Genomic DNA, 21,701 nt, shown 5'->3' on the forward strand with positions numbered 1-21,701 from the left:
GTGTCTCCATACAAAAGAAATACTATCTATTTTTATTTTATTTATTTTATGTATGTATGTATGTATGTATGTATGTATGTATGTATGTATGTATATATGTATGTGAGTACACTGTAGCTGTCTTCAGACACACCAGAAGAGGGCATCAGATCTCATTACAGATGGTTGTGAGCCACCATGTGGTTGCTGGGAATTGAACTCAGGACCTCTGGAAGAGCAATCGGTGCTCTTAACCACTGACCTATCTCCTCAGCCCAAAATACTATCTTTGATAATATGGTACTCATCTCCTGATATTCATAAAAGCATGAAATATGAGTTTCCTAGTTAAATCACAGATCATCACTAAGCTACCCCGCTGACGGTTAAAAGCAAAACAGTAGCAAAGGGCTAAGCAGTAGCTGGGGTGGGGTGGGAGCGTGTGGAAGGCTGTGAGTTGTTAGCCAGCTACTCCATATGCACTAGACCTGCACTTGCACTAGCTTGATTCTGTTTACAGTTCAGATTCTTAACCATTTCTGTTAACTTTAGACTGAACATTTTTAAAGAAATACACATTCTGGAAAACACACATCCTAGGTAGATGTCAGTAAGGTGTTTTTTTTTTTGTTTGTTTGTTTGTTTTTTTTTGTTTTTTTTTTTTTTTTGGTTCTTTTTTTCGGAGCTGGGGACCGAACCCAGGGCCTTGCGCTTCCTAGGCAAGCGCTCTACCACTGAGCTAAATCCCCAACCCCGTCAGTAAGGTTTTAAAATAAGTTCCTTTATGTACTCGAAAGGTAGAATACTGCCAGTACCCTGAGCCCTGGTCCCTCCTGGAGCTGCCCCACAGCTCTGACTGTGGACTGAGGGATGTTAGGCGGATCACCTGAGCCTCCAGAGGCTCACACTAATGAGCGGGCGCTCTCTTCTTAGCCACTGTTGCATTTGGTTTTCATTGACTCCTGGGCCTCGTTTGAGTGACACTGTCCTTGTCTTTTGTTTCAGAGCTCTCCCAGTGTTAGTGGACTCAGATGAGGTAAACATTCTGTTGCTTATTTCCCTAGAGCTGTTTCCATTTTCACTGCATTTCAGAAGCTAATTCTAAAAATACTTTGAAGAAGTTACCAACTAACTGAGCAGGCAGAAGGGGATAGAGCCGGCGTGATGTGTGAAGGGTTGTGGGCTAAGTCTCGATACAGGCAAGGAAGCAGGGTAAAAGCTGCTCGGTGTAAGTGAAGGGAAGAGGCATTTCATGAGATTTGGTTTGAAAGTCTTTTTAAAGGCCTATGTGTCCGTTGTTTAGCTTTTGAAATGTAGAGATAATTTATTGGACTAGTTTATTTCCAGCTTTACTTACTAAGCATGAAATTTAAATAAAGGTCTGGGCAGGAAAAGTTAATTATGGGTCATCTAGACATCGCAGGGTAGCCCAAGGCAGGGCACATCTGCTCTACGGACTAAAAGATAAAGACAAAGAAAGCATTGGCTCGCCCAGAGCAGGGGCAGCTGTTAGCAGTCGGTGCACAGCATGTTGTGTTGACTGTAGAGTGTGAGAAGAGCTGACAGAGAGGTGGTTCTGAGGTAGAGTTGTGTAGCAGGACGGCAGGGTGGAGGACCTGTAACTTGCAGGGATGTGCTGGAAGGCTAGTTAGTGGTGCACTTGAACTTATTTGATACACTAATTAACTCTGGATTCAGTAACATGAGACCTTAGTCACATGAAGTCCCTGTTAGCTGTAGTTCTGTCTAAGCTACACAGATCCGAAACTCATTTGCTAGGTAGAAGGAAGCTGACCTTTCCAGCCTCTGCTGGTAATTGACCTACTATATTAGAGAGTGGGGCTTGGGGGCAGGAGGAATATGGTATTTATCTGCTACTTCTCTAAATTTAGGTCTATTAAAAAGATTAAATAGTGACTTGTTAGATTAGAACATTTTTGCAGGTTCTAGATGTAGCACCAGCATTTGACACCTATTTTTCTTTCTTTTTTTAACCAGGAAATTATGACCAGATCTGAAATAGCTGAAAAAATGTTCTCTTCAGAAAAGATAATGTGATCAGGGCCCCAGTGGGTCCAGTGTGCATGGGAGCGCGGTCAGGTGATGGGAAAGGCCTGGCTCTCGTCAAAACTGACAGCTGCGCTATGATACATGTCTCACTTTGTTGTCTTGGAGATCTGTGTATGCAGGTGAAGAACTCAGGTGTGGGAGGGTCTGCCGCCCTCAGAAAGCCATCTTTGAAACGGACTCATAAAGTCAGTTTTGTTGCCATTAAGTTGCCTGATTTTGGAAACAATTTAAGAAGTGTTAAAGACATGTGTTCAGATGCCTCTTAGGCGGCAGCCACAGGCATGCCAGGTTGTGTCCCTCAGTTTTCTCCAGACAAAAGAATCTGCAGCTGGGCGTGGCGGCACACTACTGGCAGTTGAAAGTCTGTAATTTCAAGGCCAAGCCTGGTCTACATAGTTCCAGGACAACCAGAGAGATCTACATAGTGAGACCCTGCCTCAAAACACAGAAACCAAAAAGAAAAAAGAAAAGAGAAAAATCTCTGTGAACATTCCTTCCCCTCAACTTCGAGATAACATGATTCTCCTGAATGCTAACACAGCGGTCTTCATCTTTTGTAGTGATCATTTTATTTGATTTTTTTTATACTGAAGTGGCAATATTGGAACTCAAGCATGTTCATTTATTTAATCTTGCCCCTTTTGTTGGTGTGCACACAGCCTTTGTTTGTAAATACCACCATGCACTCCAGTTCACAGTCTGAGCACGGGAACACGTGTGCACAAAGACTGCAGGCCTCAGGTACATGTGCTGCTGCTACTTCTGCTGTGAACCTGGCCACGCGACTCCCTATAGCACTTTATCCCAGCCTGGGGTGCACTGTCTTGTGAACCTTGTGAAGACTTGTGAAGTACCAATTTGTTACACAAACATCTAACTATACCATGCATCAACATGTAATTAACCAGCTCTCAACCGTATTTTACACCTTGTTAAATTATGTTTATAATGTATGATTGAAAGTTTCTGTTCTAATAATTTTTAAACAAAGAATGTTCTAGACTTGAAAGGCACTTGAATGTAGAGTGATGAAAATGTGAACGTTTGCCACTTTCGTGACCAAAGATACCAGGCTGTTGGACATTGAATGTGGTAATGACAGGCAGCGTCTTGTATGCCTTCTCTCTGGAGGACTTCTGGCCTTGTGGGTTAGAACCCTGGGAAAATTGAGAAAACATGGAAATGATAAGAAGTACTATCCAGAGCCTGTGAAGATTTTCACCGTGGCACCACAAAACAAACCTTTTTCTTTCAAATGCCTACTTTCTGAGTTTATTTCCTGCGGTCTCGTTTCAAAAGGGTTGGTAGATATATATTTCTATAGTTGTGTGTCCATTTTAGGTTTGTCATAATCCACCTTCTAACTCAGTTCTTTGAAAACTGGGGATGTCTTGCGGGGGAGGAGCATTGCAGGGTGTCACTGCGTGGCTCAGGCTGAAGTTGGACTTGTGAACCTCTTGCTAAGATTATAGGCACGCACCATGGGCCCCTCCACATCTGATTTAATACCCTGTCCTCACAGCATGAAGCAGCTGACCCCCAGCCCACATCAGCACTTCAGTGTTTCTGCTCATAGCCAGCAGGAGCTACACATTGCAGGAGCAGGGTGTGAGTCTGGAGCTGAGGGCAGGGAAGTGCTTCTGACGCCACCTCAGTGGTATTTCTGAAACCCAGGAAAGACAGATAATGCTGCCTCTGGCATATGAAATGAACTCTCTCTTTCTATCCAGAGAAAAACTGCGTAGAAATGTTGTTGCAAGCACGTGTATGGTGTCTGTTGCATTTAGTGATAACTGCCAGGTGCTGACGTTCAGTGCCCTAAGGTGAGTATTTCTTGGGGCCTTAGCCCCAGCATGTATCCTTATGCTGTCACTGTAGATCACAAGGACTGGGAACGCCACCCAGGAACACCGCACAGCTCCTCTTCCCTGTCTGCCTCAGGTCTGCAGACAACACTGGGACTCTGCAGGTGCTCAGCTCAGTGTCTGTTCAGGATGCTCTTGATGGACCTATTTTTTAATTTCGTGCTCTAAGGATAAGGCTCCCATGTTCAAGACTTCTGGGAATACAGTTCATGTTAGATTTTGGAGGCATAGGAAGTTTGAGACATTTTTTCATGATTTGAATTAAGTTAATATTTAAAAATCTGCCTTCATGGGTAGTTATTACATTTCAGTAAGAAATAGGAGGTGGAAGTTGTAAGTTTGGGAGATGGTAGGATACTCCCATGCGTTTTCCCAAGTTTTTTGTTTGTTTTGGGGTTTTGTGTTTGTTTTTTTCCTATCCTGTGGAGAGTGCCACCTGTATCTCGGTACATTATGTTTATACTACTATAATGTCACAATTAAACTAAAAGTATGTGTACAGAGTTGACTTCATGCCCTCTTGAAGGTTCTCGGTACATTGTGTTTATACTACTATAATGTAAGGATTCAACCTGAAGTACACGTACAGAGTTGACTTCATGCCCTCTTGAAGGTTTGGGCCATTCCCTGGCTGTACATGACTGAAGCTGAGAGAGATCATGCTGTTTTGTCTCTCGTTCTGATACTTGTCTTTGTATGATTGACAGCATGCAGTAAGCAATACAAAACACTAAGCCTTACATCAGAAAGAAGTTTAATATATAAAATTCTGAACATATAAATGTATATGTGACAAAACTAGATTTTTAAGGAAGGATATGCTATAGGACAGGAACTCAATACTGTATTAAGACACTGTTTTAGAATTAGGAAAACATTCATTTCTGTGGGGAGAAAGTCTAGAGGTTAAACATAGATTGTCTATTTTAAAAAGTTAAATTATAATTTGGAGAAATTTCTTTGAATATAGAACACAGCAATTTAAAAGACTTTTGTTTGAAATTTTGTATTTTTGTGCCTTAATTGTTTTTTTAATAAATTGCTTTCTGACATTTGGAGATTGTTTCCTGGGATTATCTGTTAGTGCTGCCTCATGAAAACCTGTAGGAAATGTGGACTCAGGAGATGGCAGGACATGGAATTCTTTAAAAGAGAGGCATAGCTCAAAGGCAGAAAAAGTAGGACCTCAGTTGTGATACAGCAGAACAAAACAGGAAGGTATCTAAACCAGGTTAACCTAAGTGTGCAACCCTGAGTGTATAGTTTATATGTGCCTGTGTCTGTGCGTGCCCGTGCGCGCACGTGGGTGTGTGTGTGTGTGTGTGTGTGAGAGAGAGAGAGAGAGAGAGAGAGAGAAAGTCCCACAATGTTCAGGACCATTGATATGCAAGCTCTCTTGATGTTTTCAAAGATCTCTCAAAATACAGAACAAGGTTTCTACACTAGAACTAGAGACAGCAAATGCCAACGCCAGACAAAAATAGTGAGTGCTTTGTGGCTTGTCCACCTCTTGTGGAATGGTTGCTGCTTTTGAGTTAAAGTGAAGAATTTGTGGCAACAGGAAAGAACATATATGAAGCAAGAACAAGGGCACATGTGAAACCTTGTTTACCTGTGGGAAGCAAAACAGACTGAGCAGCAAACTGTTGGATCCCCCACAGCTTGTGGTGCCTTTGAGGTTCAGCTACCTATGATCCCTGCCAGGGCCAGCCCTTCAGGACATTAGAAGTTATGCATATGGGCTGGAAAGATGGCTCAGCAGTTAAGAGCACTTGGTTCACACATTACCTCCAATCCCAAGGGATCAGATGCTTTCCTCTGGCCTTAGAGCACTATTACCATCTGTATGCAATGCACCTACACGCAAGCAAAACATTCATATAGTATATAAAGCTTTTAAAAATCAGATTTAAAAAGTTATCTGAACCAGGCAGAGTGGCGCATACCTTCAATCCTAGCATTAGGGATGCAGAGGAAGGGGATGTCTGTGAGTTTGAGTCCAGCCTGGTCTACTGAGTGAGTTCAAGAACAGCCAGGACTACATGGAGAATCTCTGTCTCAAGAAACAAACAAAAAACAAAACAAGAAAGCCAACAGTTCTGGGTGTGTGAGGTAGGAAGAGCAGCCCTGCCTGCTCTGTATGGTTCTGGAGGATCCCACAGTTTATCTCCATCTGTGGAAGGGACACATCGTCTGCGTCCAGCCAGCCCAAAGGGTAGGACAGCCTGGGAACTTCAGAGGCTGGCTTCTGAGTGTACTGTCTTATAGTCAGATGGTCACTCCAGTGTGCCAGATAGTCTAGGAAGTGACATCGTCATGGGCCTGCCACTGCTCTAGTTCTGTAGAAGACAAGTGATACTAGGTCGTTTGGGGCAGTAGACTATGAAGACTTGAAGCTCTGTCCCTGCTTTTCTGTGTTTTCCTAATGTTTTCTTCAAAAGGGAAGCACACTAATAAATAAATACATGACAGCACCTTAAGAAAAAAGTAGGTAGGTAGGTAGGTAGGTAGGTAGGTAGGTAGGTAGGTAGGTAGATAGATAGATAGATAGATAGATAGATAGATAGATAGATAGATAGACAGATAGACAGACAGACAGACAGCCTGGGTGGAGAAGCATGTCTAATCTCAGCACTCCTGAGGCAGAAGCAGGTGGATCTAAGTAAGTTTAAGGATATCTTGTTCTATATAGAGAGTTGTAGACCAGCCATAATGACATAGTGAGACCTCATCTCAAAGACAAAACAACGGCCAAGAAAACCCATGATCCCAGGAGATAGAAGAGCCTGAGTGGCCTTAGGACACCAGGCAGAAAGTGCATCTTGCTATAAGCAGGTGTAATGTTAACAGGCCAGCCCGGAGCCTGGCTGTTTTGGTAACAATAACTTGGGAGGGTCAGTATTTGCAGGGTTCCAGGCTTTGTTCACTGCTGTAGCACCCGAGTTTGAAGGAAACACATTACTATAGCTTTCTCCTGGAATAAAGATGAGAGTCATAGAGATGAACCAGCTTGCTGAGGGTCACCCTCCTGGCAAAGTAAAGAGGCTAGTATTGTAGGAGCAGGCATTGTCTGTGAAGGGCAGTCCTCAGAGTCCTGGGGACAGGGCAAGTTTTGTTTACTTACTAGGCAGGTGTGAAGGTAATACAAAAAGGGCCTGGTATGCAGCATGCATGAAACAGTTGAAGTTGATTTCCACTGAGACCAGGCAGCGGGAAAGCCGCAGAGACCTTGTTGAGACCAACTCCACCTGAAACATCCGAAGGCTGGCGTACTCATATTGAAAGGAAGTTACCCAGGGCAAGTGATCATGGATTCAGGCTGTACTGAACCTGAATTCAGGTGACAATAACCTTGACAGTAGTTCCTCAAAAATCAGTTTATACACAGGCAAACATACCCAAATTTTTCAGCCATGGTGGTGCCAAACATCATCTCTAAAGAATTGTTTCCTTGCCTTTAACCAACTAATAAATGCATTTTTACTTACTAAAATGTCTGTCTGCCAATTTGAAGATAAAATGAAAGTCCTTAAGGAAATTAAGCATGCTACATAAAAAAAAAAGTTTATTTACTTTTGGAGACAGGTTCTCTCTACATAACCCTGGCTGCAACAGAACTCACTCTGTAGGACAGACTGGCCTTGAATTATCAGAGATCCTCTGGCCTCTGCCTCCAAAGTGCTGGGATCAAAGGTGTGTACCACCACACCTGGTCCATGCTAAGAATTTAAACGGTGAACTTTAAATCTGTTTAAGAACTGGCATGAGTTCTTAGATACAATCCCCAGCAACACACACACAGACACAGACACACAGACACACAGACACACACACACACACACACACACACACACACACAAATAATGGAGGAAGGAGCTCTAAAGAACAAGGTAGCTGGACATGGGGAGAAATGGGGAGAGGCTAATACAGAGGGGGAGGAGGGAGGAGGGAAATAACCTTAAGGCATTTAGCAAACCTTTGGGAAGCATTGTTTTATATTAACTTAAAAATACATATGTGCCTACATATATCAGATGATAGATAATAGAAGACAGACAGACAGGCAGACAGATAGAATTCAGATGAAGTAGTGGCACTTAAAGTGTCAGTTTTCTCCCCTAGAACCATAGATTAACAAAAACTTTACTGTCAAGCATAGGAATTCTCCCTTCGATTTGCTGGTCAGTGGAAATCTAGAAGACTCCCATTACAATACAGGCCATTGCTATCACCCTTCGATATCTTCCCAAACTCAAAAAGATGTGATCCTATTGCTGGAGACAGCACATTCTGGAAACAGTATACTTGGTCAAATCTCCAGCTGGAACTGACCCAGAAACCCCTTCCCTGAGGACTCGCCCTCGCCCTCGCCCTCCAAGAATTTAAAGTTGCCATGCAAACTGTTAAGGCCTGGGATCTAGCCAGCACTTGAAGCCTTTGTTAGTGTTAGAAGGAAACTTTCTCACGCCGGAGTTGGTTGCATGTTCTGTTATGTTCTGTGATTTGGTGATTGGAAACCAATCACAATAGAGGCCAATCAGAACTGCTTTGCATAGGTAGCCACAATAAGCTTGGTCCTGAAGCAACCTCCTGGCAACACTTCCTGCTCCTGTGCATGGGCTTTTATAGTCTTTGCCTTTATAAGCTGCCCCTGGGATGGACCCCAACATACGAGAAACATCTGCACCAGTATAAGAAGCCATTTGGAATAGGACTTCCATTTTGAGTCGAGGTCGAGTAAATTTTAAGTTCCCGAGACCTCACTGGGAATTGGTATCCTACTTGGCAGAAAGAGACATGTGCAGGGGTAGAATGCCTAATTAAGCCATGAACGCCTGGATGCCAAGTTAAGGCATGGATGTTAGGCAAGGCAAGTTTCTCACCACAGTAGAATCACCCAACCAATGAGGACAGGATAAATGTACAACAAAGCCATGTTCCTAAGGAAGTCCCCTATTTTTAAATCCTGATTGGTGGAATAACTTGGCATGGATGTTTGTGAATGTCAGGCTTAAAAGCCCTGTAGGATTCTGGCTCAAGGTCAAAGACAGCCCCGGAGTCTGGTCTGCACTCCTGATAGATCAGTTCTGGAGCAAATGCTCAGTAAACGACCGCTGTGTGACTGAGATCGGTGTTCTGTGATGTTCAATAGGCCTACCTGACTGTGACATCTACAAATCACAAGAGTCAGCTGGGTTTGGTGGCCCACACCTTTAAACTTGGCACTCAGGAGGCAGAGGCAGGTGGATCTTCATGAATTTGAGGCCAGCCTGGTCTACAGAGGGAGTTCCAGGCCAGCCAACGCTAGACAGAGGAACCCTGTCTTGAAAAAACAAAACAAAAACACCACAACGATGACCAGCATTGACAAGATAGACTCAAAGTGCAGTAGTGGAACTTAAATCTTAGGGGTCACCAAGGTATAAGCCACACACTTAGACATAAGGGCCATTCAATAGAACAGGTTTATACCCGATACTGTAAACCCAGTCAACTTCATTGTAAGGCCATTGACCCTAGAGGAGAACTTTCGTCACTAAACCAGTATAGTTTCTTTAATTTTTTTTTTTTTTTACTTATGTGGGTGGATGTTTTACTTGCTTGTCTGTCTATGCATACATGCATGCCTGGTGCCCACAGAAGCAGAAGAGGGCGTCAGATCTTATGGAACTGGAGTTACGGATGGTTGATAGCTGCCATGTGGTGCTGGAAATTGTCCCAGTGTCCTCTGGGAGAATAATCAGTGTTCCTAACCACTGAGCAATCTCTAACTCCCCATATAACTTGTAGTTTCATTCTAAGTATTTAGCCTTATACCAACAGGTACATATAATTCTTACCTGTCTTACAGCTTCTTTTGCAGTAGGTAAAGACTATTCAGAAATCCACGGCTGCTCTGTGTTCAGAGAACACCTGACAAAAAGGTGCCCAGCCTTACCTGGTCCAGCTACAGCAGAACCCCTACATTACAGCTAAGAGAATATTGCCAGAGAAGGACAGAAATAGTGTGAGAACCAGAGGCATCTACTATAGGGTCTCCTGTATATGACAAGGAAACCTCAACAATGTGATCGCTGAAACAAAGACCTGCAAAATGGCAACACCAGTTGACATGCTGATGTAGATGGGGGAATTCTCATGAGACTCTACCATTAGGTAAAGAACTACAGGCAAGTAACGGCTGCTGAGAGAAGGGAGATCAGTCTTCTCCAAAGATGAGACTCCTGAGAGGTTATCCAGTCCCTAACGGTCAACCTTAAACACGAGTACATACAAGCAACATTAAATGGACCAAGCAGGTTGTATTCATGTATATGTATAAACATACATAAAAGTAATGAAGAAGAGATAATAAATTTGAAAAGGTTGGGAGCACAGGAGGTGTTGGAGGGGGAGAAGGTGGAATAGAAATGATGTAACTATAGTATCATAGATGGAATTCTCAAAACAATATTAATGATCTGCGTAATAAGATAAATGTGGGGAAGAAAGGAGGGGTAAAAATGACAAAGTCTACTGTGGTGTTTGAATGAAAATGTCCCCCATCAGCTCATGCGTTTGAAGCAGCTGGTGGAACTGTTTGGGAAGGACTAGGAGGTTTGACCTTCTTGGAGGAAATATCACTGGGGGTGAGCTTTGATGTTTCAAGAAGACTCAGGTCATTCCCAGCGTGCTCTCTCCATCTGTGGTTGATAAGTTAGTTGCCTTGGTCATGGTGTTTTATTACAGCAATACAAAAGTAACTAAGACATTATTCTTTAAAAAAAAAAAAAAAGGTTAAGGGTTGGGGATTTAGCTCAGTGGTAGAGCGCTTGCCTGGCAAGTGCAAGGCCCTGGGTTCGGTCCCCAGCTCCACAAAAAAAAAAAAAAAGAAAGAAAGAAAGAAAAGAAAAAAAAGGTTAAAATAAAAAAGCTTTCAACTTTTTAAAAACTTTGGATATTAACCAGAGTTATAACAACCCAACACACAAAGATATTCACTCCAGAAAAATGGCTTTCAGTACAAAGAGAAAGCAGATGGTGGTTGGGATTGCCTAGGCCCCCTCGCTCTGCCCTCGGCCCTGAAGAAACTTTTTTTTTAAGATTTATTTATTATTTAATGTATATGCATACACTATAGCTATCTTCAGACACACCAGAAGAGGGCATCAGTCCCATTACAGATGGTTGTGAGCCACCATGTGGTTGCTGGGAATTGAACCCAAGTCCTATGGAAGAGCAGTCAGTGCTCTTAACCTCTGACCCATCTCTCCAGCCCCCTGAAGAAACTTTGAGAGGCTTATGGTCATGGTTGCGGCTTGTGTGTTACGGCTGGATAGGACTAGTGGATGCTTTTCTCCCTGGGCAGCCTGCATGTAAGTCTCTTGAACTCTTCTGACCAACAGCTCAGAAGGAAGTGTCCCATGCCCCACACTGGAGTTTTTGTTAGCTACCTCATGATTTTCTTTTTGTAGGAAATGGAATAGTATCACACCAGGTGAGTAGTGTAACTTCAACTGAACTCTATGTATATATGTTAAATATGACTTTAAGTAAACATAATTTCTAAGAGCTTCTTGAGACATCCTTAGTGTTATTTATCCTGACTCCATCATGCCTGCTCTCTATTATTTAGGATGTCTTATTGGTTCTGATAAATGTCTTTATTTTCATATAAATGAGGAATGAGAAGAGGTGGGGAGCCACAAGTCCCCATTGGTACCTACTCAGGTGACATTTGGCTCAGGCACGTCTGACTCCAAGAATTATATCACCCACTGAGCCCACTACTCTGCCCTTCCACAGCCATTTAGACTGTGGGAAGGCATTTGTGGGTTCTCAAAGTCTCTCTCCCCATGGCAGACACTGAACGAATGATGTTTGTTCTATAATTATGACACAATGGACTGTTGTTGTTGTTGTTGTTGTTGTTGTTGTTGTTGTTGTTGTTGTTTTAAACAGGCATTCCTTTTGTAAGATTGGAGGCAGTCCTCAGGGCATGGCCAAGAGTTTCCCTGGTCTGTCCTGGTTGAACACAGGCAGACAATGTCCTCAATGTTATCCACAACTGCAGGGCTTGCTGAACGATATAATGTATGGACATAACGTAGCACTGGCTCAGGGCCAGGCCTGGAGTTGGCACTTGATAAATATTTGTATAAGGAAGGAATTGGATGAAGTCATGGCTCTCCTGCTGAGTGATTCCTCCCTCCTCTTGCCCTGTCATCTCTGGTCAGACTAGCATGCCAGGCTTTATCCCTGAGACCTTTGGAATAGCTCCTTAAGGTCGATGACAGAATCATAGACAGATGCAGAGGTGTGAATGTGCCAACAGCAAGACTGGGTCATGCACGGATCAGGAGAGAAGCACCCTGATGTGGACACCCTAAGGGACCATGAAGGCCCCACAGGACAGCCCTGGAATCATTGTGTGCTGCCAGTAGCCGGGTGGTCAACATAGACTTCTACAACAAATCTTTCTCTCTTAGTCAGGAGTGGTGGGGTCTCTGTAACATAGTAAGAGCCTAACAGATAAATAAGTAAATGAATAAATGAATAGATAATTTAAATGCCGAGGAGATGGTTCATTGAGTAAAATGCTTACCGTATAAGCCTCAGGATCTGAGATTGAGCCCCAGAACCCATGTACTAAAAGTCAAGCCCTGGTGGGGTATACTTATGCTCCCAGTGTTGGCGAGGCAGAGACAGGAGGACCATCCGCTCTAGACTATTAGGCAAACCCCAGACCAATGAGAGATACTTTGTCCAAAGAAAGAGGTGGACAGTACTTTAAGAATGACACAGGGGGTTGGGGATTTAGCTCAGTGGTAGAGCGCTTGCCTAGGAAGCGCAAGGCCCTGGGTTCGGTCCCCAGCTCCGGAAAAAGAAGAACAACAACCAAAAAAAAAAAAAATAGAATGACACAGGAGTTTGTCTCTGATCTACGCAGACAGACAGAATATTAATTAAAATTAAAATTCAACTTTCCTCTTCTTCCTTTGCAGCTTGCTTTCCCCTCCAAGTGCTGGTGTTATAGGTGAGTGCTTGCAGGCACTTATGCAGCGCTGGGGATCCAGTTCAAGTCTCACTAACACCAGTCGAGCATTCTACCAACTGTGCTATATCCGCGGTCCCTAAAACCATTTTTTTTTCATTAAAAACTGTATTTGTCCTTGCCCCTAGAGGAGCAGGTGTGGCTGCTGTGTCACATGCATGTCAATAGGTGGCAGAGAAGAGAGAGACTATGTCTCTGCTGCGTTCTAACCTATGAACATCTGAATGATTCGTAACCTAACAATCCCCGAAAAGTGAAGGCCTGAGACAGCCACCGGCCCAGTGCCAGGCAGGCCTGGATAGACTCCCAGGATGGATAGCAAGCTGGAGACTAGAAGAACCCTGCCTGGGACCTACTGGCCCAGATTGGGAGTGAGCTGGAGAAGGATGACTCTCTCAGGGGGCCACTCGGGCAGGCTAGGCAAGAAGTGAGTCTGAGATGACCACCAGACTGCTGCCATGGAGCCCAACAGGGAGCTAGCCAAAGATGACCACTGGTCCAGCACTGAGCAGCTCTGAGGAGGGCCTCATGTCTGAGATGCCCCCTGCCTGGTGCCATACTGCACGAGCCGACCATAGCACTCCAGGGACCTCTCCTGAGATGATCCCAGACACTCAGGGACACTGGATGCCACTAAGAGTAAGTGGTGGAGAAATGGAAGAGAAACAGAAAGGTGTGGGCACAGTGAAGGGGCAGAATCGGAGAGTAGAGGGTAGTGAGGAGCTACCCTCAAGGCTGTCAGGCTTGATGATAAGTGGTTACCACAATACCGAGCTATTTTGCTGGGCCCATTGTTTATCTCAAGAACCATCCAGCTCTGATCTTTTTTTATTTTTTTTATTTTTTTTTCTTTTCTTTTTTTAGGAGCTGGGGACCGAACCCAGGGCCTTGCGCTTGCCAGGCAAGGCTCTACCACTGAGCTAAATTCCCAACCCCCTGATCTTTTTTTTAAAAAAAAACAAAAAACAAAAAACAAAAACAGTTTACTTACAAACTAATTCAGCAAAGTCTGTGTGGGAGAAAGGGCAGGGGAGGGAATATCTACCACTGGAGGGAGTTTTGGGCCATCAGACTTGGGGAGGGAGGCTGTTGTGACTAGCTGGTGATACCACAAGGGAGGCACCATGACCACATGGAGTCATGGCCTATTCTGCCACCGGGGGCCACACCTGTGTCTGTGGCCTTGCAACAGCAGGTGTCTGTTCCTGCTAAAGGCCAGGTGGTCATCCCTGGTCTGGGCCGCTGCTGGGGGAGATGTTGATGTCTGAGGGCCGTGCAGAATTGCCTTACCCCTTACCTGGGCATCATGGGAGAGCTAGCCCTGGAGGTATGAGAGCCGGAGAGCTGGCCCCACCCCTAGCCAGCTGCAGTACTGAGAACAGGCCCCACGCATTTCAGGAGCTGCTGGTGAGTTCTTCCAGTGCAGGAGAACTTGCGCTATGATTTGTCTTCCATGCAGTGGCATAGGTGAGGAGGAGAGGCCCTCCTATCCCCTCACCATGTGTGCAGGCAGGAGACCTGGCTCTGCCCCTCACCAGCTGCAACACTCAGGAAAGTGAGTCCTGCACCCGACCTGGGCACCACAGTAGAGCTGACCCTTGTGTGTGGGGGGGCGGGGCACATGGTAGAGCTGGCCTTAGGGAGTGACGGTAGAAAAGCTGGCCCACCACTTGTCTGCTGTGCAGTAACATGGGCACAGGAGTGATGCCCCTCCCCTCCTTCAATCCCTTGCTGCCTATGGCAGGCAGAAGAGCTGGCCCTGAGGTCAGCCGAGGAGTGTAGGCCCTGCACTGCTCAGCAGGGTAGAGCTGACCCTGGTTTTGGGGGTTGCTGGTGAGCTGGCCCAGAGGGTGTGAGTGAGTGTGGGAGAGCCAGCCCTCCCTCTTGTCTGTTGGGTGGTGGCATTGGTAAAGGAGAGATTCCCCACCCCTTCTTTTTGCCCTCACCAGTGGCAGCAGGTGGGAGAGCTGGCCCTGATAGAGTCACGAGAGCAGAACTGGCCGTGTCCCTCACCTGCTGTAGCACTTGGGAGAGTGGGTCCTGTACCTTGACTGTAGGGCAGAGCTGGTCCTAGTCTTGAGGAGTTACTGGTGAGCCAGCCTCAAGGGTGTAAAAGCCAGAGAACAGCTGGCTGACTAGCTCAGACACTCCTCAGGCCCAGATCCAGGACTTTGAGTTGCTTACCCCTATATCTACCCCATCTATAAGCTGCTGAAGCACATAAATGGCCAGTCCTACAGATCCAAAACCCTAGTATCTCCAAGACACAGAGCAATGACAGCATATCTGACAGGAGTCCCAGTGAGGATCCAGCATGGATAGAGTAACAGAAGCCAGAGGCCTCAAACCAGACCAAGGACTTACTGCAATGAACATTTGCAAGTAGAGATGTGTGGACAAAAGGGTGCACTGTGGACACACTGACACACTGCAGCTTCCACCGTGAGATTATTTTTCCTGTGTTGTGGGGGCGGTTGCAAGGGTGGAGGGTGGGTACAAGGGGAGGGAAAGATGGGTGGGATTGGGGTGTATGATGGGAAATTCACAAAGAACCAATCCATACGTGTAGTGTGTGTGTGTGTGAGAGAGAGAGAGAGAATGTATGTATGTATGTATGTATGTATGTACATGTATGTACATGTATGTGCTCTTTCACATACAATGGCATTCATATGGAAGGCAGGGAACAATCTGTGGAGTTTGGTTCTGACCGACTGTGTAGATTCAAAGGATCACACTCAGGTAATCGGCCTTGGTGACAAGAACCTTTATCTGCTGAGACATCTCCCTGGTTCCAAAATGAGTCTCTTTAGATGTGACTACCACCAGGGCAGCCCTCCAGTATCCCCAGATATTCTCCTGAACACAACAGAAAGAAAGCGAAGGGAGCAGACTCGCTGATAGACCCGTTCCCTGACTATAGAGTGTGTGTTCAGAGCCACCTGCTCTCTAGATTTACTTTATGTTATGTATATGAGAGTTTTGCCTACGCGTATGTATGTGCGTCATATGTGTACCAGGTACATAGGCCTTTGTACACCAGTGTACAAAGGCCAGAAAAGGATGTTGAGTCCCTGGAACTGGACAGAGGGATGGTTGTGAGCTACCCTGTGGGTACTGGGAACTGAACCCCGGTCATCTGCAGGAACGGCAAGTGCTCTAAACCACTGAGCACCGCTCTAACTGCTAGCCACTTTCGAGATACCCTTGACAAGCTTGCTTGTGGGGCACCTGCTTTGGTTACTGCAGATCAGGAAAGCTGAGAATGGAGAGAAAAGGATGGCCAGACCTCAGGAAATTAATTCAGCTGAACACTGAACACTAATGGAAGTCAGCCATAGGGCAAAGGTCATGGATGGAAATTAGCAAATAGGGACAACGACAAAGCAAAAGTCCCTGTTGACTTTTAGAGACGCCAGGAAAAAGCAAAACAACGACAAAATGCAAAGGCATCTGTGCCGCTCCGAGTAAAGCTGCCCTTAGATTTCTAAAAAAAAAAAAAAAAAAAAAAATTCCTTAGATTTCTAAAAAAAAAAGTTCTTAGATTCCTAAAAGTGAAGGGAGGATTAGGTTAAGATGTTGAGATGGAATGTTCTGAAAGTGCCCTAAGGAGAAGGGACATTTAGACTGGGATTGATATACCCCAGGCAGGTCATCAGCCATGCTCCTGTTAGCCTGCCTCGTTACTAGGACTAACTGCCTGACAAGAGGCGAATGAAAGAGGAAGGGCTTTCTTGGGCTCATGGACTGAGTCCAGCATGGTGGAGAAGGCTGTGGCTCATCTGGCTTCTGCTTTCCCCCCTCTTCCTCCGTCCGGGCCCCCAGCCGAGGGGATGGTGCCACCCACGTTCAAAGACTTCTCCAACTAAACCTCTCTGGAGACAGACACCCTCTTTGCCAAGCCTAGATGTGTCTCCTAAGTGATTCCAAACCCAGTCAAGCTGACAAAGGAGATTAGCTCCTACGTCGTTTCACTCTCTTCCTCTCTGGAATCTGGCGGGTCTCAGCTTTATGGCTAAGGAAAGGACGAAGGGAGAGGACGGACAGCTCGCTCACATCCGCCCAGCCTCTAGTGTCCAGTGTGTAACCAGAACCGCTAAGAGTGCTTGGAAGTTGCCATGTAAATACGGGGCAGATTGAAAGTCAAAATAAATAGCCACTCCAAGTAGAATGAAAGCTTTCATTCACGGGAGAGGTAAGCATAGCCAGGAAACTGGCTCTCTCACAGCCAGCAGACGCCTTGGAGACTGACACAGAAACCTGCCATATCTACGGGCTACCCTGGTTTGGCCGCTGTCCTTTCCTCTCTACCTGGACAGTGACACGCAGTGTTCTGACTGGGTCTCTCGGCAAGACTTTCAAAGCACAAGGACGTGGACTTTGCTCTGCTGCGGAGGTTGGGGGCGGGGTGGGTAGCTCAGTGGGATTTGTTGGATAGCGATGCTTGGGTGGCCAGCAGGTCCCAGGCCCAGTGCCCCGTGCTCCGCGCTCCGTGCTTTCCAGGGAACTGGCTGTGGTTATATTTTGAACTCCTTCCTCAGTACGGTAGTGTAAGGAGATGTGGCCTTAGGATATTTCTGGATTAGATAGCTACAGTGTCCTTACAAAAGAGGCCTCATGCTGGGTGGTGGTGGCATATGCCTTTAATCTCATCACTTGGGAGGCACAGGCAGGAGGATCTCTGAATTCAAGGGCAGCCTGGTCTATAGAGCAAGTTCCATAACAACCAGGGCTACACAGAGAAACCTTGTCTCCTCCCACCAGAAAAAAGAAGCCCCAGAGATCTTCCCTGTCTGTTCCCACAAGTGAGGCTGGAGTAAGCTTCACCAGATATCGAATCTGCCGATAGATGCCTTAATCTTGACCTTCCAGCTCGCAGAGCCCCGAGGCACGCATTTGCATCATTTGTATACTGTCTATTCGGGAATGCTTTGCTATAGCATCTCTAACAGGCCAAGAGAGGACCCTCAGCTTCTCTTCTGATTCCATCGAAAGCAGTTCCAGGTCAGGGGCTGTAGGTTTCAGAACCATTCCATACATAAGAGTGAGCTTCACAAAATGTCCTTGCAGGAGGAACTAAATTACATTTTCCAGGGGTAGAGGGTCTGAGGCATCTGGTTCACCATAGCCTGGGTGCAGGGCTCTCAACTCTATGCCTGTCCACCCCAGGGCTGTTACCTAACTAGACCCTAGCCGGATTCTGTAGCTGGGCGTTTACTTTAAGCCCTTGGGAAACAGACGGAAACCTAGAAGGAAGGCTGTAGATTTTTAGCAACTGAGCACGCGCCCTCCTAAAACCCTAGGGAACACTATTTTTAAAATTGGCAGAGTTGTCCAGTGGGTGACTTAGTCTAACCCAGAGCCCTTTAAACTTCCCGCTCTCAGTCCCTTTTCACTGAGGAATATTTCCGCCATCCCAGGAATTCAGGCACATGAGTAAGTGTACAAATCACTTACTGGTAACCATAAATGCATTTAAAGCAATTATTTAGTACAAATATTATTTTATCCTTTATTAAAGATTAAACAAAATTTGGTATGCTTATTTATTTTTACATGAAGAATTAAATCTTGGCTGAATATTTGATACTGAAGAAAAAGAAGTATTTTCGACATTTTTCCCCCAAATTAATTGTTTGGTTATAATTGTCACACAGAGCATACCACGTCACATAAATAAGTAGTACAAAGTAGTGAAACTTTTCGTGTGTACATTAAAAACACTTCGTTGCATATCATAGGTTAGTCTGAGATCTGAGCGAAGTGTCCTAGTGTTTGGTGTGTGTGTGTGGGGGTCATTCCTGTGGTGCCTCGAGGCATCTGACCAGTAACAGTTGTGGAGACCAAGGATGCCTTGGATTTACTATATTTGATTTTGAATTAATTTTTGGTTTTGTGCTTTTACCATTTGCTAAATTCCGTAACTTGGCTCCCATTTTTTGGCCCACAGTTTAAGAAGACGTGGTCTAACCTGGGCCAAGTTTATGAGGCCATTTTTCTGCCACACTAACCCTGTTCTCTGCTCTACTGGAGGAAGGTGTCCTTATGTGGACTTTGGAGTGGGACAGACCTAAGTTTGGCTCATCAATCAGCCACGTATAGATGGCAGGGGCCTAGCAGGCAGTGGGGACGGCGGGCAGTGGGGCAGCCTAGGGTGGTCACTGGCCACCCTTGGTCGCGAGGCGTCGCACCCGGTCTTTTCCAGAGCAGAGGCTTGGGCGCGCTCCCAGGCGCATTCCAAGCTCCGCAGCCCCTCCTCTCTCGCCTCCGCCACAGGCTGGCGCCTCCCCGCATCGTCGGGACAGTCTCGTGCAGGCGGCTGCGGACGATAGTGGCCTTGGGAGCTGCAAGGGACTCGTGCACCGTGGGGACTCAGGGCCGGCCAGGGAACAGCGATCTACCTGCCTTCCCCACCAGCCAGGTTGTGCGGGGCAAGATGGGGCCAGGCTCTCAGCGCACGCTCGTCCTTCTTTTGCTGCTCCTCGCCAGCCCTGGAGCGCGGGCTTTCCAGGTCAGTGTCCCCGCAGCCCGTTTTGGGGTCCCGCTTCCCGGGAAGGTAGCGCCGAGGCCAGGGTTTGCCACGTTCCACTCCTGTGCTGGAGTTGGGACTTGGAGCGGAATCTCGGGCTGGGGTTTGGTTGATGGAGATAGGAGCGGGTTCCCCGTCTGTCATCGTAGGCGACCTGGGCTGCTGCAGCCCAGCGGGAGAAGGTGGCTCCGCGTGGGAATCGCCAGCCGGGGAAAGTTGCCCCGGGACTTCTGAGACATTGGTCTTTTGTGGATCGCAGTGAGAACACCTGGCCGCCCAATTCTGCTAGAGATTGTCCGCGCTCTCCAAACCCAACATTTGCGTTTCTAACTGAAATATTCTTGCTGCCCCCACACCCTAACCATTCTCAGAAATTCTTAGCAGAAAGATCCTCAGGTGGTTCTATCCGGAGTACCCGAAGTCTTAGAGTTGCAATTACGTTTTCTTAGAGTGCAATTACACACTCATACCGGCAGCAGCATCTTTTCTTTTCTTTTCTCTTCTTGTCTCTTCTTTCCTTTCCTTTTCTTTCTTCCTTTCTTTCTTTGACATTTATGTGTTCAAATCCCACTAAATTTATTTGCTTGGCCAGATTTTTTTCATCTTCATATCATCATCATCATCATCATCATCATCATCATCATCATCATCATCACCACCACCACCACCACCACCACCACCCACAGTTGGAAAGTGATTTTTAAAATTGAGAATGTAAATAAAAATGTATTGTAGAGACTCTGTTTTGTCAGGTTCAGGATCAACTCCCATCAAATGCATTTCGGCAGACAGAGGCCCTTTACCTCTGAATTCCTGACGGAGGAGCAGCCCACCAGCTTCTCCAGCCATGCCAACAGCAGCACAAACAGCTGCCGGATGTACAGGGAAGCTGGTGCCTGCTGAGTGTCAAGACCCTTGCTGGTCTTCTAGGTCTTCTCTAAGACCACCCAGTTAGGAAGAAGCGGTATAAATTCCCTCTCTGGCTGGACTCTGACCTGATCTTTGCCCATGCTCCACATCCTGGGACTAAATTGCACTGGCAAGTTTGCCCTGGGATACTGAGACGTCCTCTGGGGTGCAGAAAGCCTAGAGAATTTGGTTTCCGACCTGCTCCTGTTAGTGCAGAAGGCAATGAGTGGGCGCCACAGGAAGTTGCTCAACAGCCAAATGGCAAGGACCCAGCCTGGGGCTACTGTGAGCCCACCCACCAGAGCAACGGGATTTCCCCGATTTTGCAGATTACAAAACCAAACTAAACCTTCATCCCATGCCCAACGCCAGAAGCACAGAAGATGCATCCCCACTGGGCTCCTCCATCCCAGGCTGCGAAGGGGCAGGGCATGAGAAGAGAGAAGTTCAAGAGACCCATCGTCTCATGATATTGATGGGCATCTGTCACGTGCGTTTAGGCGGGAACTAGTGAGATCAGGGCGGCTGTTGAATCTGTCGCAGAGGCAGCACCAAGCTTGCCTCAGCTTGAACATGTTCCTGCGACACTAAGATCCAGTCCCTGCCCTGCCTTGGCCAGCTTTCGCAGCCCCTTGCCGCCCACCATAGCCTTTTTATCTGCAAAACAGAGGAGGTTAAAGGACCAGTCATCCATGTTTGTTTCAAAATTCTGGTTAAATTGACCTTCAGAGGATGGTTGCGGCTTCCCCATCCTTCCAGCTCCAAGCTGGGAAAGCAGAGGGGTGGACCACAGGGAAGACTCAGTGTTACCTTCTTCCTTCTCATCTTTCCAAGCTCTGCTCTGAGAAGCACGTCTTTCCCAGAAGCTTGCTGACCCCCTGCTCTACACAGACTTCCTCTCTGCCTCTATTTTCCTGCTATGGCTCCCTGAAGAGCAGACCAGCATTGGCCTGTGTCAAGCAGTCTCTAGGCAGATCTTGGCTATGCATGACATGACCCGAGGGATGCCTAGAAATTCTGATGCCAGTCTTACCTCCAAAGGCTCTGGTTTGGTTCGTCCAGGTTGCACCTCAGATCAGGGTAATGTCCCTAGAAAAAAATGCCTGAGACCAAGAACAATCCCAACTCTAAGAGTCATAATGTGGAGTCAGTTACAGCCTGGGAAAGGTTTGGGGTCAGGGGAATTCTCAGTGGACTCAGTATGGGACTCATGAGGACCTCAAGTAACATGGTGTACCTGGAGTCTACCTGACAGTATAGACCCAAGGCTCTCAGATCCAGCGAGGAGACCCGCTGGCAAGCAGTAGGGCTGGAA

At 46.3% G+C, this 21,701-nt stretch overlaps 2 protein-coding genes and 1 non-coding gene across 6 annotated transcripts in view; all 3 read left to right on the forward strand.

The window, feature by feature from the left end:
• Positions 1–4,972, forward strand: part of Tmem87b (transmembrane protein 87B) — a 35,490-nt gene extending 30,518 nt beyond the window's left edge. For 2 of the 3 annotated variants that reach the window (XM_039105464.2, XM_063284164.1), the window contains exons 19-20: positions 985–1,015; positions 1,978–4,972. In XM_039105464.2, the coding sequence (XP_038961392.1) occupies positions 985–1,015; positions 1,978–2,037 (91 nt within the window). In that variant the 3' untranslated portion in view covers positions 2,038–4,972. The remainder of the gene's footprint in view (positions 1–984; positions 1,016–1,977) is intronic. The other variant, NM_001191854.1, reaches the window with a different exon arrangement.
• Positions 4,973–13,065: 8,093 nt separating this feature from the next.
• On the forward strand, positions 13,066–13,192 carry LOC120102056 (small nucleolar RNA SNORA17). Its single transcript, XR_005503090.1, has one exon. It is a non-coding gene; the product is annotated as a small nucleolar RNA SNORA17 (small nucleolar RNA).
• A 5,960-nt stretch (positions 13,193–19,152) lies between these two features.
• The window catches only part of Fbln7 (fibulin 7), a 36,381-nt gene continuing 33,832 nt past the window's right edge, over positions 19,153–21,701 (forward strand). The window contains exon 1 of one of the 2 annotated variants that reach the window (XM_063284986.1): positions 19,153–19,459. In XM_063284986.1, the coding sequence (XP_063141056.1) occupies positions 19,385–19,459 (75 nt within the window). In that variant the 5' untranslated portion in view covers positions 19,153–19,384. The remainder of the gene's footprint in view (positions 19,460–21,701) is intronic. The other variant, XM_215832.10, reaches the window with a different exon arrangement.

This window comes from Rattus norvegicus, chromosome 3 (assembly GCF_036323735.1).
Source record: "Rattus norvegicus strain BN/NHsdMcwi chromosome 3, GRCr8, whole genome shotgun sequence".
In the NCBI taxonomy this organism is placed as follows: Eukaryota; Metazoa; Chordata; class Mammalia; order Rodentia; family Muridae; genus Rattus; species Rattus norvegicus.